At 43.4% G+C, this 14273-nt stretch overlaps 1 protein-coding gene across 4 annotated transcripts in view; it reads right to left on the reverse strand.

The window, feature by feature from the left end:
- Positions 1-14273, reverse strand: part of zfhx3b (zinc finger homeobox 3b) — a 333079-nt gene that overhangs the window by 52175 nt on the left and 266631 nt on the right. For all 4 annotated transcript variants that reach the window (XM_074666024.1, XM_074666027.1, XM_074666028.1 and 1 more), the window contains one exon: positions 5556-5787. In XM_074666024.1, coding sequence (XP_074522125.1) covers positions 5556-5787 — 232 coding nt within the window. The remainder of the gene's footprint in view (positions 1-5555; positions 5788-14273) is intronic.

The following is a 14273-nucleotide window of genomic DNA, read 5'->3' on the forward strand; positions in this document are numbered from 1 at the left end:
TGGATCAGCTTTCAAGGAGAGTGTCTGGGTAATGACAAGAGAGGGGGAAACCAATATTATAATGTGCTGCCAGTCTCCTCTGAAAATGGGCTTGATGACAGGGAGAGCCTCTTGCACCCACACACCGCCTAGTTGTCTTTGCTGACACCTATGTGTGTACTCATTCATGGGTATGTGAGTTTGCAAAATAAAAACATGTTCAAATTTTATAAAACTGACAGAGAAATCATAAACAAAGACAGCAAAACCAAATTAAAAGTTGATGACCAAAATTAAACATGTGAATCAAATGTTTCAACATAATGAACAAACTTATCCTCACTAAGTTCTTCACTTTTTCTCTACACACTTATTTTCCACATCTCTCTTGCCTCTTTGCTTCATCAGGCCGGATCTATCAGGCAGGCTGGCACAGCAGGGCCCAGTCTTTACCCATCTTCCAACTTGGGGGTAAATCCAGCCAGTGTTTACAAAGCGTGGATTCGGTCAGCAGACGCAGTAAAAACCTGGACACAGGACATTTTTATTCACAGCCTATCCCAGAATAGAGTGGTGGCTTTCTGGTCAATTTGCTATTATGGGATGAGCCAGCAGAGGAATTTATATCAAGCTGGTCCATGAAGCAGGGGGCACAGAGAAAGACGAGACTTTGCCTGTGTTAGTTAGAGCATCAGGGTCAAATGAATGCTGATACATAACTGGAAAATCTATAAAGCCATCATTTTGACTTTTTAATAAATGTCTAGTCTTTTGTAATATTTTCAAAATGAAAAGTAATGTATTTATGAATTTCCTGGCACGTTCTGCGGACAGCAAACAATTTCCTATGCTGCCTCGATGCCCTTCGGACAGGGATTAGAAGGCAGGCGACTGACGGAGGCCTGACTGAGCTGTGGGCCCTCTGGGGCCCGACTCATCCAGGCCTGCACAGTCCTCATCCTCATATCCACTCTGCATCACCAGGGCAATAACAGCCTTTATTAAAAGCGCATTGCAGCAGTGTCTGGCTATACGACTTACTTTCAGATTGGCCATAATGTGGCATGTAGAAAGGGTCTGGTGGTTAGGGGCTACAATATCCTGTTTCTGGAAAGGTTTACTTTGCATTTTAACAAGCATGAATAAAGGAGGACATTCCAGAAATGGCTACCGTCTGTTTCACTCTTGCCCGTGGGGAGAAAAAGCTCAGGCTCAGGCCGTTGCATGCCATCAGAGCGTGGCCTGGCTCACCTCTGATATTACCTGGATTTAACAGCTTTAGGTTTGCTACTGGACATGCAGATATAAAAAAGATGATAGCAGGGGAGAGTAAAGACCTGTTAATATGCTGTAAGAGAGCGGCTAGGAGCAAGGGATGAGACAAAAAGATGAAGACAAGGTTCCATGCAATGCATAAAAGATATTTGGTAAAGTATTTCTGATTGGCTGGTTGTCGACACAACTTGAGAAAATCTCAATGTGAGCTTCACGGTGTTGTGCAAACCCCACAATATGAATGAAGAATTTCCCCCTTTTGCTTTATTACTGTGTTTTTTTCATGTAACCAGCCATTTTCCAGGATTTTTAAAGCATCTGAAGAATTATGCATGAGGTAAAAGGAGAAATGGAGGGAGAGACATTTTGGGAGGGAAGAGAAATGCCTCTGTTGTCAGGACAGGCCTTACGATTAGGTGTGTGACCCTGAAAGCGCACCCCTTTTAGCCAAACAAGCAATGGATCTCATATTGGATTCCACTATTATGCAGCAATTTGTATGCATCCTTTCGTCTCATTTCCAGTTAATAATGCACACACAGAGCCCCTGCCCAGTTTCTCAAACTGGTCATTAAAAGTAACGCTGATCTTTTACTGGAGGCTTAAGTTCCACTTACGAGCTCTCAGTGGTAGATGGAACAACTGCAGAGTCAAAGTGAGATAACCCCTCCCCAAACTGGCCTTCGCCCATGAATACCCAGGCCTCTATGTCTACGCAGACAGGAGACAATGACTGGTGGCTGTCGAGGCAGCTACAGCCACAGCCTTCTCCTTCCCAGCCTCCTCGGCTCACAGACAGGGATTTCCTCCTGCGTTCAGAGCCAAGCCGTCACAGCCCAGCGATCAAGGGCCTGCCATCTGTGACTGAGGCAGATTTACAGCAGGAGCTAATCCACACTGTCAGCCACGTTTGTTCTCCATCTCTGCCTCCTCCTTACACAAATCTACGCCACCACAGCTGGAAAATACTAATAATCTACCCTTCTCTTTCTCTCTCTTTCTCTCTTGCACAAAAACAAAGCAAACATTTCTTGCAGGAGGGGGAAAAAAAAACCCTTCAGTGCAATTTAATTTTGCCCTTTTTAAAAGGCATGATCTCATTCTGTTCTACACTCAAAAAATAACTTTAGTCGATTAAATGTTAAGAAATGAGAAACCTCAATGTGTCACGAATTATATGCCCTGGTGAACATCATTCATATGAAATAGGGTCATCAGACTCTCAAGTGTCACACAAGCTCTCACACGCGAGCTTCCCAAACTCATTCCCCTCCTCTTTTGTGCTTCACTATTTACTTCCATTGCCCATATGTTGGTGCTTTAAATTTACTGAAGTCACTGCAGGACTTAACATCAGCACAACACTTGGTTTTAATCTTTCTAACCAACAACTGAACCTTTGGCATATTGTGTCCTCATGTTGCAGGACCAACTTTTCCGTGAGGTCTTTAAATAAGTTTGGAAACTTTCCTCTCCCACCTCAAACAACTCGATGTCTCATTTCAGTTTTTCGTTATTTTTTATCTGTACCTGCCTAATTTTAAAAAGGTCCCAATATTTAAACTAGAGGCAAACATTGATCTAGTATGAGGACAGCTAAATGCAGTGATCCCTGTGTACTGACCAGCTGTACAGGGACGAGTCCTTCAGAGACCCCTTTTGTTTCCCCACAGAAAAAGGGTTAAAGAAGACAAATGGAGGTGGGGTCACGGAGAAACCTGCTGCAGCAGCATTTTTTCAGTATGAGCAAGAATTAAAACAATGCAAGCCTTTTATTCCCACGTTAGTCTAATTGGAAAGAAAGCTAATTTCTGCTGCCCTTGCTCTCTACGGACATTTAGTTCAGAGGATATTCTGCATGTGGTACCAAATCCCTGCAGCCAGTGTTTGCTGCATCCTCATAAAAAGCATCAGTGTACAGAGCTTTAAAGTGAAAAACAAAAAACATGCATAAAGTCTTATATTGCAACTGAAGATACATTTCAGTTAAGAGTCACAAACACTTGAGTTTAAAAGTAGGTGTATGTCAAACACTATCAAAGCCAAACTACCTTCTAACAGAGACTATCTGTGTCGTCCTGTCACATTTTGTGTTGGCACACTTCATATTGTTTTTGGTGAAATCCCATGCATGCTACAGCCCTGCAGCTCAAGTCAGTAGAGAAACCACTCAGAGGATCACAGAACAGCAGCAGGCGGGGGATTCACTGTCTAGGTGACCCAGAAATCCAGGGGCAACTTTGTTTTAACAAGCTAGGCAACATTCCACTGATTTAGCAGCTATGCTTCAACCACCAAAAATAGAAATTTGAAAAAAAAAGTGAGGGAAAAAAGAATATTTAAATACATTTTAACATTACACAGGGAGGGGAATGGTCCAGACCCTAGTGAGTGGAGGGGGCTATGAGATGGACCATTGCAGCATGACAAGCATGAGAGCTCTGGAGTCAGCAATTTTAGAGAACAGACAAAAAGAGATAACCCTTTTTTAAGGAATTAGCAAAAAATGACTTGTCTTTGGCTGTTCTCACATTTTTGTCAGTTAACCAAAGAAGGTGACACCGGGCTAAAAACAGTGGCGAGGATCTATGAACAATAAGTCATGATCACTCATCTTGAAATTGTATGTTAAACTATTAGGTTAAGCTGACTTAACAAAATGAAAACAGACTTCTTATACATTTAAATCAGCTGTTCAGAGGTCAAAAAATGCAGAATTTCCACCCAGGATACAATGTTTAAGGACTGTGCGAAAAAAGTAACACCATTTTACCCAACACTATTGTATGGGTCCTGAGCACATGTTAACAGTGCTTGACATTTGCCACAAACATCTGTATGAGACACTAAAGAAGACCTGGATAAAGTGATGGAGTAACTGTACGCAAGTTAGATACAAATCACCATCAGATCTGTGCATGTGCAGTAATGCCACTCACACAGAGTCCCACAGCACTGGTCTATTGACTACACAAAAACACAGGTCCTTAGTCCAGGCACAAGCATGGAACCTAGCATACTAAAGATTGGAAAGAAAAATTAGAAACTGATAAAGAAAATATCTGCCACACATACAAAGGGAAAAAATTAAAAGCCAAAAAAGCACAACTTCTCCAGACAGAACACACAATAAGGCAACTTCCCAGCCCCCCCCAAGCCTTTAACCTAAATGGCCCTTCCTCTTGCCTTTGCATGTTAGCATGTCCACTGTACTGCAGTCATTAACATATTTGGAGTGCAGTGAACAGAAAGCTTAATTGTCCCTAATTGCTCAGCTAAATATGTTCTCTAATGATTTGCTTCAGATCTGTGACTGCCTTTTGCGCAATTTCCCGGCCGCTGGCTTCATTATCCCTGCCTCCTTGGAACAAAGCGTCTTCACAGGCTGCCGTTTTTTTTTTCCCCCTGCATAACACAGACAGCGAGTATGTGTGCAAGGGAAGTAATGGTTCCCTCTCGGAGGGACACACAATAGAGGCCCTTTGTCAGGGCATGGGAGTTAAAGTGATTGGAAAACTAAATCTGTGCACAGAAAGAGTGTTAATTGACCACAGCTCAGTCTTCCTAATCAGTCTTTAATAAATGAGCAGTCATGGTACTTTGTTTCAGTCATGCTACTGTTGTTGTAGCTGAATCTGGTTTTTGGTGTTCTTGTTGTTGTTGCAGCTGCTGCTGTTGTCCGGCCCCTCCTACTCTGGCCCTAATGCTCTGTCTCAATGTGTCTTTAATGGCTAGAAACGACAGCTCCCATTAACAGGGACTTCTGCTTTTACTGGAGAACACAGGCTTTGCAGGAATATTCTGTTAAAACAATATGAATCCAAACAAATATGAAAATCAATAATGTACTTTAAAACTAGATCACATTAAGAAACAAAGCTCCCAGTTATGTTGTTTTTAATTCCATTTGCAAATGGGAACCTGCGCTCCTTTATTTAGTTAGGATTTCTCTCAGCTCTATCATAGAAGTGGTACAACTTGCTGTTCTTGTCTAAAAATAGCATGGTACATTTAACACTTTTGTATAATAATTATAAGTGTAACACCACAAGCATCATTTTTTCACGTAACTATCAAAAACAAGAACAAAATAGCATCAATGAAACATTATGGTAATGGAGGTGATTTCAAAACTAACGTCACTCAGATGCTATTCTTTGGGAAGTAAAAATCGGAGAAACAACATGACAACTGTAAAGCCACTTCTCTGAACAGAAGCAGCATCAGTAGAAAGACTGAGGGAGTAAAACAGACAGACACACAAAGAGAACACAAACAGGGCCACAGGGGCAGGTGCTGACCTGTATCTGAAGAAGGACATTTTCGGATGGTGAAGATGGAGCTGAGGTCTTCGTCCTCCTCCGGCAGGCCCTTCTGCAGGCGCTGGAGCTTTCTGAGGCTCTCACTGCGCTGGTGCTTCATAGAGCGCACATGCTGGATCAGGTTGAGCTTGGCCTTGGTCGAGTAGTTACACAGCACACAGTGGTAGTAGCAGGCATCACCCTCCACTGCGTTCTCGTGCTGCTGCAGGTGCTGTGGGAGGGTAAGGAGAGAGGGAAAGAGGAAGAAAAAGAAAAAGAGAAGGAAAAAGAGGTTATTGTGGATGGCAGAGAGCTGGCTAGGCACCACCGACTCACTTTCACTCAAACAGTTGGCAAATGAACAAATCAATTCCCAATCACAGCCCTGTTGTTTAACATCCAGACCTCTTCCACTTCAGGACAACTGTTTGGACTGCGCACTTTGTCTGCGTGAGTGTCTGTATCAGTGGGCTAACAGGACAGGAGAGGCCTGGGAGGCACGCAAATCTCATGGGCCCATAGGCTGGCAGCAATCGCATCAGCCACCCTTCAGAAAGCTGTGGGTCTGCAGCCTCACAGACGGAAGGGAGCATTGATCCCCTTCACTCAACAGAAGCCTCCCGTCTCTGAAAAGGAAACTCCAAACATCTGCTTGTTTCACGCATGGGATGCTAAATATTGATCATGGTGAGTTAAATCCTTGCTCTCTCATAGAGAAAGAGAGGCAAAGTCAGGCGGGGATGTGGGGAGGCAAGAGGGGGGTTTGTACATTCTCAGAGAGACTGGAACATTCCACAACAGGAGGACAACCTTGAGAGGACAGGAAATCAGCACCGCTATTGACCTGTCAGCCCAAGAACTTCCTCCAAGACTCAACAGCAGACCCATTCCAGCTTTCAGCCCCCACCTTCATAATGACACAACATGCCAAACACCCCTGGAGTGACACCATACCAACACAACCTCTAGTCACACCACAGAGCTCCAGTCTAATTACCTCCTGCACGGCTCAATCAATGACGCAAGGCCAGTACAATATGGCTTTGCCTGGTGTGAGCAACAGAATTATTGACCACAACCCTGAAGCATCACACTGATTGCTTCTGCATGTTTACAATAAAAGCCTCAGACTCGGTATGGACACTCAAGTAAAGCCTGTCATGTGCGTCTCTTAATATCAAACTCAGGAGTCTCACTGAGGCCACAATCAATGTCAATCACCCAAAGTTTGCCACTTTTTTCCTGTTATTTCCCTGGCATCCATGGGGCATGTGCTGCATGCTGAGTGGACAAGAAGTGAACTTTCATATGATGTTTTTTTTTTGTATTTTGATATTTGTGGCGTTTCCCTGCACAAAGTTAACAAAGATCCTTAACCACAACACTTTTTCATTTAAACCAAGTAAAGTTTACTTTTCATATCAATCTGCAGCAAGAAAAAGGTGTACATGCCTTCTAGACATGCACACCTCTATTGATTTCACTGATACAACTGGTTTATAGTTTGTTGTTTTGAGCCATGTAACCAAACTGTCCTGCCCAGCTTTGTGTGGCCTGTTTGGCTGGCTGGAAAAATCTAAAAGCAATGGAAACATTAGACATTTAACCACATTATGTCTAAATCAGGTGTTGACAGGCTGGTGAAAAAAAGTCATAACAATATTATGCCTCCCTAAAATGCTCTTGTCCCTTTCTCCTAATGTTTAATTTTCTGGCAATATCGTAATATTGCTATGGGGTTTTCTGAGCTATTGTGTTTCACTCTCTTCAGTTTCATATTTCTCACTTCTACACCTAAAATGTGCATTAAGACACCGCTTCCAGGAAAAGGAATAGGAGTCTTTCCCCCTCCCCCTCCCCCTTGTGAGCCCCACAGCTTGGTGTAATAGAGTTATTAGGTGATTGTAAAAGGCTCTGTGTCTCTGTGTGCTCTCCTTTCTCGCCTCGTTTTAAGCCATCCATGATGTCATGAATAGGTGTTGCAGGATATTGTGGGAGCCCTCCTCTTCCTCCTTTCCTTCTGAGCACAAATATTGTATCAGAAGGCTGAGAGAAACCTGAGAGACAGATTCAGTTATAGATATCACCAAATCCATCATGCACACTGCTTTTAGTCATAGCAGATGTCTTGAATTAGAAAAAAAGACAGAGTCCTGGCTGCAAATGACTCAAGGCTGCAAAAATCTACAAGAAGACAAGTTTAAAAAAATGACAGCACCTGACTGAAACTTCAAAGCTGGTCTAAGAGGGTAGAAAAAAAGTCATGGAAGTTTTATAGTTTCCCATAAAAAGCAGGGGGTTTATATAGGAGTGAACCCGAGACCGCCTGCCCCAGAATCCACCATAATTCACTATAAACCTGACTGGCTGGGAAGATAGCCTCAACAGGGCCAAGTCTGGCCTGCCCCAGAGCTTGTAGCGCTGTCTGCAATGTCAAACTGTTACACCTGTAAACCAGCACTTTCACCATCGCTGCACTGGCCATGACCCAGGGTAGTCTAGGGCATTTTAGAGTCAGGGGAAGGGGTAAGAGAACAAACAATGAAAGAAGATTCAGTATTCCAGAGAATTTAGGCTGACCAAACTTCTCTTCGCTGCCCATGAGAACAAAAACTTGATCTAGCATGCCCTAACTTTCTCGATCATGGATTAATTTAACACTCTGAGGGTAACATCTATGGGTCTAAAATTCAGTATAAAAAGAGTAACCTTCACTAAGTACACCACTCTCTGGTTCAAAGACACATGTATGCATGAATGTACACTTTAAATACAAAACATAATAATGCCGAGACAAGGCTTATGTCTGTTTCCTATGAACCTGCAATGAAGCCCCTATATGATAAATCACCTCCAACTACAGTGCAGGAATTTGGCAGCTTAATGAAAAAGTCATGTTGAGCTGGGAGGAGCTGGTCTGTAGGGGTTTCTGAGTGCCCTGTCGAGGCCCCAACAGGAGGGGAGCTGTGGAGCATGGTGGTAGGGAAAGCTGGCGGGGTCAGGGGCATGGATTCAATAGCACTGAACTGTCTGGGAATTTACAGCAGTCATATAGGAGATTCAGCTGAGTAAGTACAAATGTGCGAGCGCCTACAATGCTGTGATGCTCTCCGCCGAGCATGGGAGACATGCTGCGTGCGTGTGAATGTGCTGCATGTGTGGTCTGATTTAACAGATAATATCACAGAGACATACTGGCTGGAGGTGTATTAAATGTACCTTAAAGGCCCAATGTTGAAAAGCAGTCTTTCAAAAGAACAGGAACACACTAATTATAAGAAATTGTTATTTGATGCTTTTTGCATTTTAAAAGAAATCCTACCGTGATATATCATCTTTAGTTTGGTTTTTACACTGAAACGTCCAATTCGAAGCAGTGTTTTACATATTGGTGGTTTTCATGGTTAAAAAAAGCAATCCTGGGTTTTCAAGCCTCTCTCTTCCATGGAGCACCTTATCTCTTTCTGTGGAGGCTGAAGCAGTGCTCTTCGCTTTTTCAGGTAAAGAGGGACAGGGGCGGTGTGGGCACCACCCCATCCTCTCGCTCACAACTCTACAGTGCACTCTGCCCTCTGAGTGGGCAATACGTGCCGGTATCAGTTTCACCACCCACCCAGAGCACTGCATACATCTGCATTTCCATCCACTTAAATGCAAAGTAAAAGTGCACCTTTAACACAAAACAGTGTGGTTACTGAGGGAGTCCAACTAACACAAGATAGAGGTGGGTATTACTGGAAGGCTGGAAAGGAGACAGAGAGCCGGTAATTCCAAAGAATAGCTCCCAATGGAGCTGTATAATACAGCATGCACAGGCAACAAACACACCATAGTATAGACAAAAAGAACATCAGAATGTACACACACAAACAGACTCACTTACAAGCACAGCCCCACACCATTATGGTCATACACTAATTTCCACCATTAAATATGGCAGTGCTGTTAATACAAAATTAATGCATTAAAACAGATGACTATCTGTGAGCTAAACAGCTATCAATTCTGACAGAGCTGCCAAATTCCCTCTGTGAGAGAGCCACTGAGTATCTGCCTGGGTATCACTCTGTTACAGTCTGCGTGTGTGCAGACACATTTGGACTTCATGGGAGGCCTAGAAACTTGACATTCACACCTGACAGCTGAAAACACACTCCAAAACAGCAGACCTGTCTCCTGGTGTAAAGAAGAAAACTTAATATGCTGTGTTAAGAGATTTTGGATTGATATTTCTAAATGAAACATACAAACTAGTTCCTGGGTTGTGACTTGTTAGATAACATAGTCAGCACATTTGTGACTCATGTTTGATGATGTCATGGCAGTGTTTATAACCTATGAGGTAATTGTGATACACTTTGAATGGAGACAATGTAATATGCCTGCTAGCTTGAAAAACAAACCGTGGCCAAAGGGAAAAGAAAACACCCTTGCATGGCTTAAGTCTCCCTGTGTGAAAACTGAAGCCATCATATGCATGTCAGGAGCATGTTACTTTGACCCCTTTTTCCCAGCAGCAGTGTATAAGTACATGTGCAGAGAATAGTTGGGGACTGTGTTGTCATAAATCTGCACTCTGGGATTCCCCTGGAACGTAAGCACATTATTTAGGAAAGCAAAGCAGCAAAGTGAGTGCTCTCAGTTTGGCCTGTGATTCCCTGTCTGCCAGCAGCACGAACAACAGCTCCAACCACAGAGGCCCCACTGGGTGCCAAGTGTGGTGGCTGCTTTGAATTAGCCACTGCAAGCTGCAACATGCCTAACAGTTAGGTTGTGGCTTAAGGGGACTGTGTATTCTAGGCCCAAACTGCCTTCCTACTGCTTCCTGAACCTCATCCCCACCCTTGTCCTTTCTTCTCTTTTACTCTCCCTAATCCCTGCCACCCTTCCACTGCATCCTGTCCCTCTGTCTCAAAGCCAATAATGTGCTAAGTTGCTTCCTCTACTGCTTTAGTGTAGAAATGATCCATCACTACCGGTGAATAAAAACCGCCTGCATATTTGTCTCCGGGAGAGAAGAGAGAAACAAAACGGACCTCTGTGTCATAAGAGGGGCCAGAGAGGTAAAGATGAATCGCTGTAGGTGTCCTTGGAGAGCATGACTTAACATGGGCCCATGAAACAAAGTAGCCTGGGAGGGGGGTCATGGAGACACTTAAAGACAATGCACAGCTAGTGGTGCTCCACACCCACCACTCTTACTTACTTTAACATTAAATAAAGCAATAATTATTGAATTCCGTTTGAATGAGTAAGATGCTAGAAAGTAAACAATGGGAACATAATTGCAGAGGGAAGGCAATCAATGCAGGCAGTCATTTGGGCCATGTTGATTGTGTAGGCTGCTGTAAGTGCGTGTAAGTGTGCACACATTGGTGTAGCCGCTGAAAATCTAAGGTGAGCTAAGTGGAGTATGTGCTGTGACAAGGAGCTGAGTAATACACTCTCCCATACGCATGCACAAAACAAGAGTTGGGTAATCCCTCCTTCAATAATGACCCAAGGCTGTAAACAATAGCTCTCAATCAGCTGATCAATGTGTCCACATAATTCATGTGCGAGTCACTGTCTTTGAAAGAGGGGGAGGAGGAGGAGGAGGAGAAGGAGGATAAGCAAGCGGGTGGTGGAGAGATCAATGCCCTGTGCGGTGATAACGAGCCTGGGCCTATGCCCACAGGAGCCCCGCACCGGCGTCCAGGGCCGCTCTCATTAAGAACATTTGGATAAGCATGGCTATACATACATAATGCCCTCTTGTAATCATAGCCAGATAAACACATTTCCCCTCTCTTAATGAGCATGGTCCTGCTTTTGTGACACACAACGACGACTCCAAAACAGGCAGGAAATGATGTCAATCCCCCCAACAAGACAAGAAAAAAAACAGTAAAGCAAATTAACAGCAAGCTGTTGGCCTCGTCTTTCAGTAGCTAATTAACAGCTTAACCTCCTGGTGCTTTTATGAAAGCCATGCTGGGAGGAGCTTGCCAAAATTGCAGTACAATAAGTCTGCCTGCAGGAGGCGAGGGCAGGGTGGAGCCATGGGGGTACCCAAGCTTCTGCTACAGCCACATGATGATGACATGTGTTCTGGCAAGGTACCATCTGGAATCTGAATGGGGCAAATCAGGACCTGCCCCAGCCTTCTTTTCCTTTACCCTCAGTCCTATGTCAACATCTCAACCCTTCATTTGGACAGTGGTGACAATAATTACTTGTACTCAGCTTGGAAAAACATTTTTTGATTTTCATCTTTGCAAAACAGGAAGCATGAATGCCAAGATTTTCAGATTACAAGTTTGAGCAACTGTTCAATATTCAAACTCTTCTTCTAACTCTCTCTTGATCACACAACAGAGGTATATCTCCATCTCTCAAACTGTGAAGGCTACTATGAGATTAGTACAAGAGAAAGAAAAGAAAAAACAAAACAAAAACATCGATTTGCAGCACTAACTTCTTAATACTCCACCATTGTCACTGCAGACAAAGACAACTGAGTCCAGAGGCCACTAATACTGCCTCTTAAACCACTCCCTGTCTCTTGGCTACAAAATTGGGCTGACATTACATCCAGTGTGACAAGTCTTGTCTTCCTAGGTTTGTGCTGTGATTATTAACAGCTTTTTCCAGTGGTGCCTTTGAGGGGTTAATGTCTATAATGCAAACCAAAAAGAACTCCATATACCGGGAGCTTCATCTCAGAACACTACTTTTTAACATCTATGACCAAAATGTGATAGAGAAGACAACCTCAGAAATGTATGACAAGCATTGCATTTGTTGGCTTTGCAGAGCAACAAAGAACTGTAAATGGAAGTGTGTGTGCATACTAGATAAGAGAAAGATAAGTCACTGTGTAGATCTGAGCCCAGCTGTGCTGTAGGTCACTGATGTGTTAGTAGGGTAAAGGCAGAGGCAGCCCTGCACCCACACAGCTGACAAGAGTCCCTGACACCTCCCTGCCTATCATTTGTCACTTTCCAGCCGCACAATGGCAGGATGGCCTTGTGGTGCCACTGCACATGGGGGCAGCCAAAAGCTTGTTCATGAGGACGGAGGATGAAAGGGAGATTCAGAGAGAGAGACAGCGGAGGTGAACAGGCATTGTAAGCGTATGGGGGAGATGGTGAGTCAAAGTGTTGGATTAAGATACAGGCAAACACTTCTAGTAATGATTAATGCAGCCAGTGAGAATTAAATTCAGAGCAGGAACACTACCCAGACACAATTAGTCCTCCAGAACAAACATCACACTATTTCAGGAATGCAGATGTATGCCTGATTGCTTTAAGGGACAGCGGTCAGAAGTTGTAATGAATGCATGGGTAGAACTATTGAGAGACAACTTTAAGACATGTTCCCACTTTGTTGAATACTATAACCGAAAAAACCCCAACAACCCCAATGTCTCCTTTAAGAGAGACCAAAAGCCATACATCAACTGCCTATTGTCTTCGCCTGATCTCCAGTTCCACCTTTTCACTGACGCAACTGCACCAAGCAGACACAGAATACAGTCTCCTCAGGCTTGTATTATCTAGCTTTCACCTCTGGCGGTCTCAGTTTGGTAGTGTAAATATTTCATTACAACATAATTGGTTGCTGCTTCAGGCTACGCAATAAGACTGTGATTGCTGTAACACTGTATGTTTTCCGACTATCCCGTATCGTTTTATGTAAAATTCATAGAAATGTGTTTTGGGGGTGAACTGTTTGAGATCTGGTAAGGGGAAATGTTTAGCTGTTCATGCACTGCCCTCGCACAAACCCGCTAGAGACACCAGCTAATTAAGAACAGCAATGATGTGCTCAGCCAGTGTCAATATTTAACCCAGTCTTACACAGCTATCTTTATTAGCAGCAACATGCTGACAAAAGGAGCAACGTGGCCTTTGAGAGGGCCTCTTCTTAAAATGAAAATTAACAGGGTGGAGTGGGGTTGAGTGTAGGTGAATATACAGAGTGGGTTTATATGTGGGCTTATTTTACATGGAACATGAAGTGCCTTGTTGGAGTGAAACTGCTGTTGAGGGTTCTTCAAGCAATTCATACAGCAAACACCCACCAGTTTCACCTGTAAACTCTCCCGTACAGGGCAACGAGAAGGCTGCAACTTTAATGAGTCAAACCCTGACACTGCACCATAAACTGGAGATTAAAAGCTCAAGATTTTAAGTGGAATAAAAAATACCACTGCTTCCTTCATTTGCATTATTTAAAGCGTCAGGGTTTTTGTGCAAAAATCACTCTGCTCATTCTCTGAACCTCACTGTTCATCATTCAGTAAGAAGCTACAACCTTGTTGAATCAGAAGATATTCTTATATAATTAAAATGCAAAAAGAGCACAGCTGTTATCCCTCCTCATGATAACCAAATCTAGATTTTTTTTTCTTTGTGAGACCCAAAGTAGCCTTTGACCTATGCCCACAGGGAGGCACAGCACTTGTGTTGAAAAATGGAGCTGTGTTCAGCAGCTCTCTTCTTCCCATGAGCATTGCCAGCGCCATCACCAATACATATGGGCATTACAAACACTGATTTCTTTACAGGGTCATTCTGTTGTGCCTGCTCATTAGCCAAAGAAAAAAAAAACATAACTGCACTCTCCATAAAAAAAGAAACAAAAGTGCTCATTGATCAGGGTGATCAATTGCTGATCAATAACCTAAACCCTCATCATTCCCAGTGCAGCGTAATTGCAGCTGAGATATAG

Source organism: Halichoeres trimaculatus, unplaced genomic scaffold, assembly GCF_033239565.1.
Source record: "Halichoeres trimaculatus isolate MK-OKI-2021-1 unplaced genomic scaffold, fHalTri1.1 fHalTri1_scaffold_3, whole genome shotgun sequence".
NCBI lineage: Eukaryota > Metazoa > Chordata > Actinopteri > Labriformes > Labridae > Halichoeres > Halichoeres trimaculatus.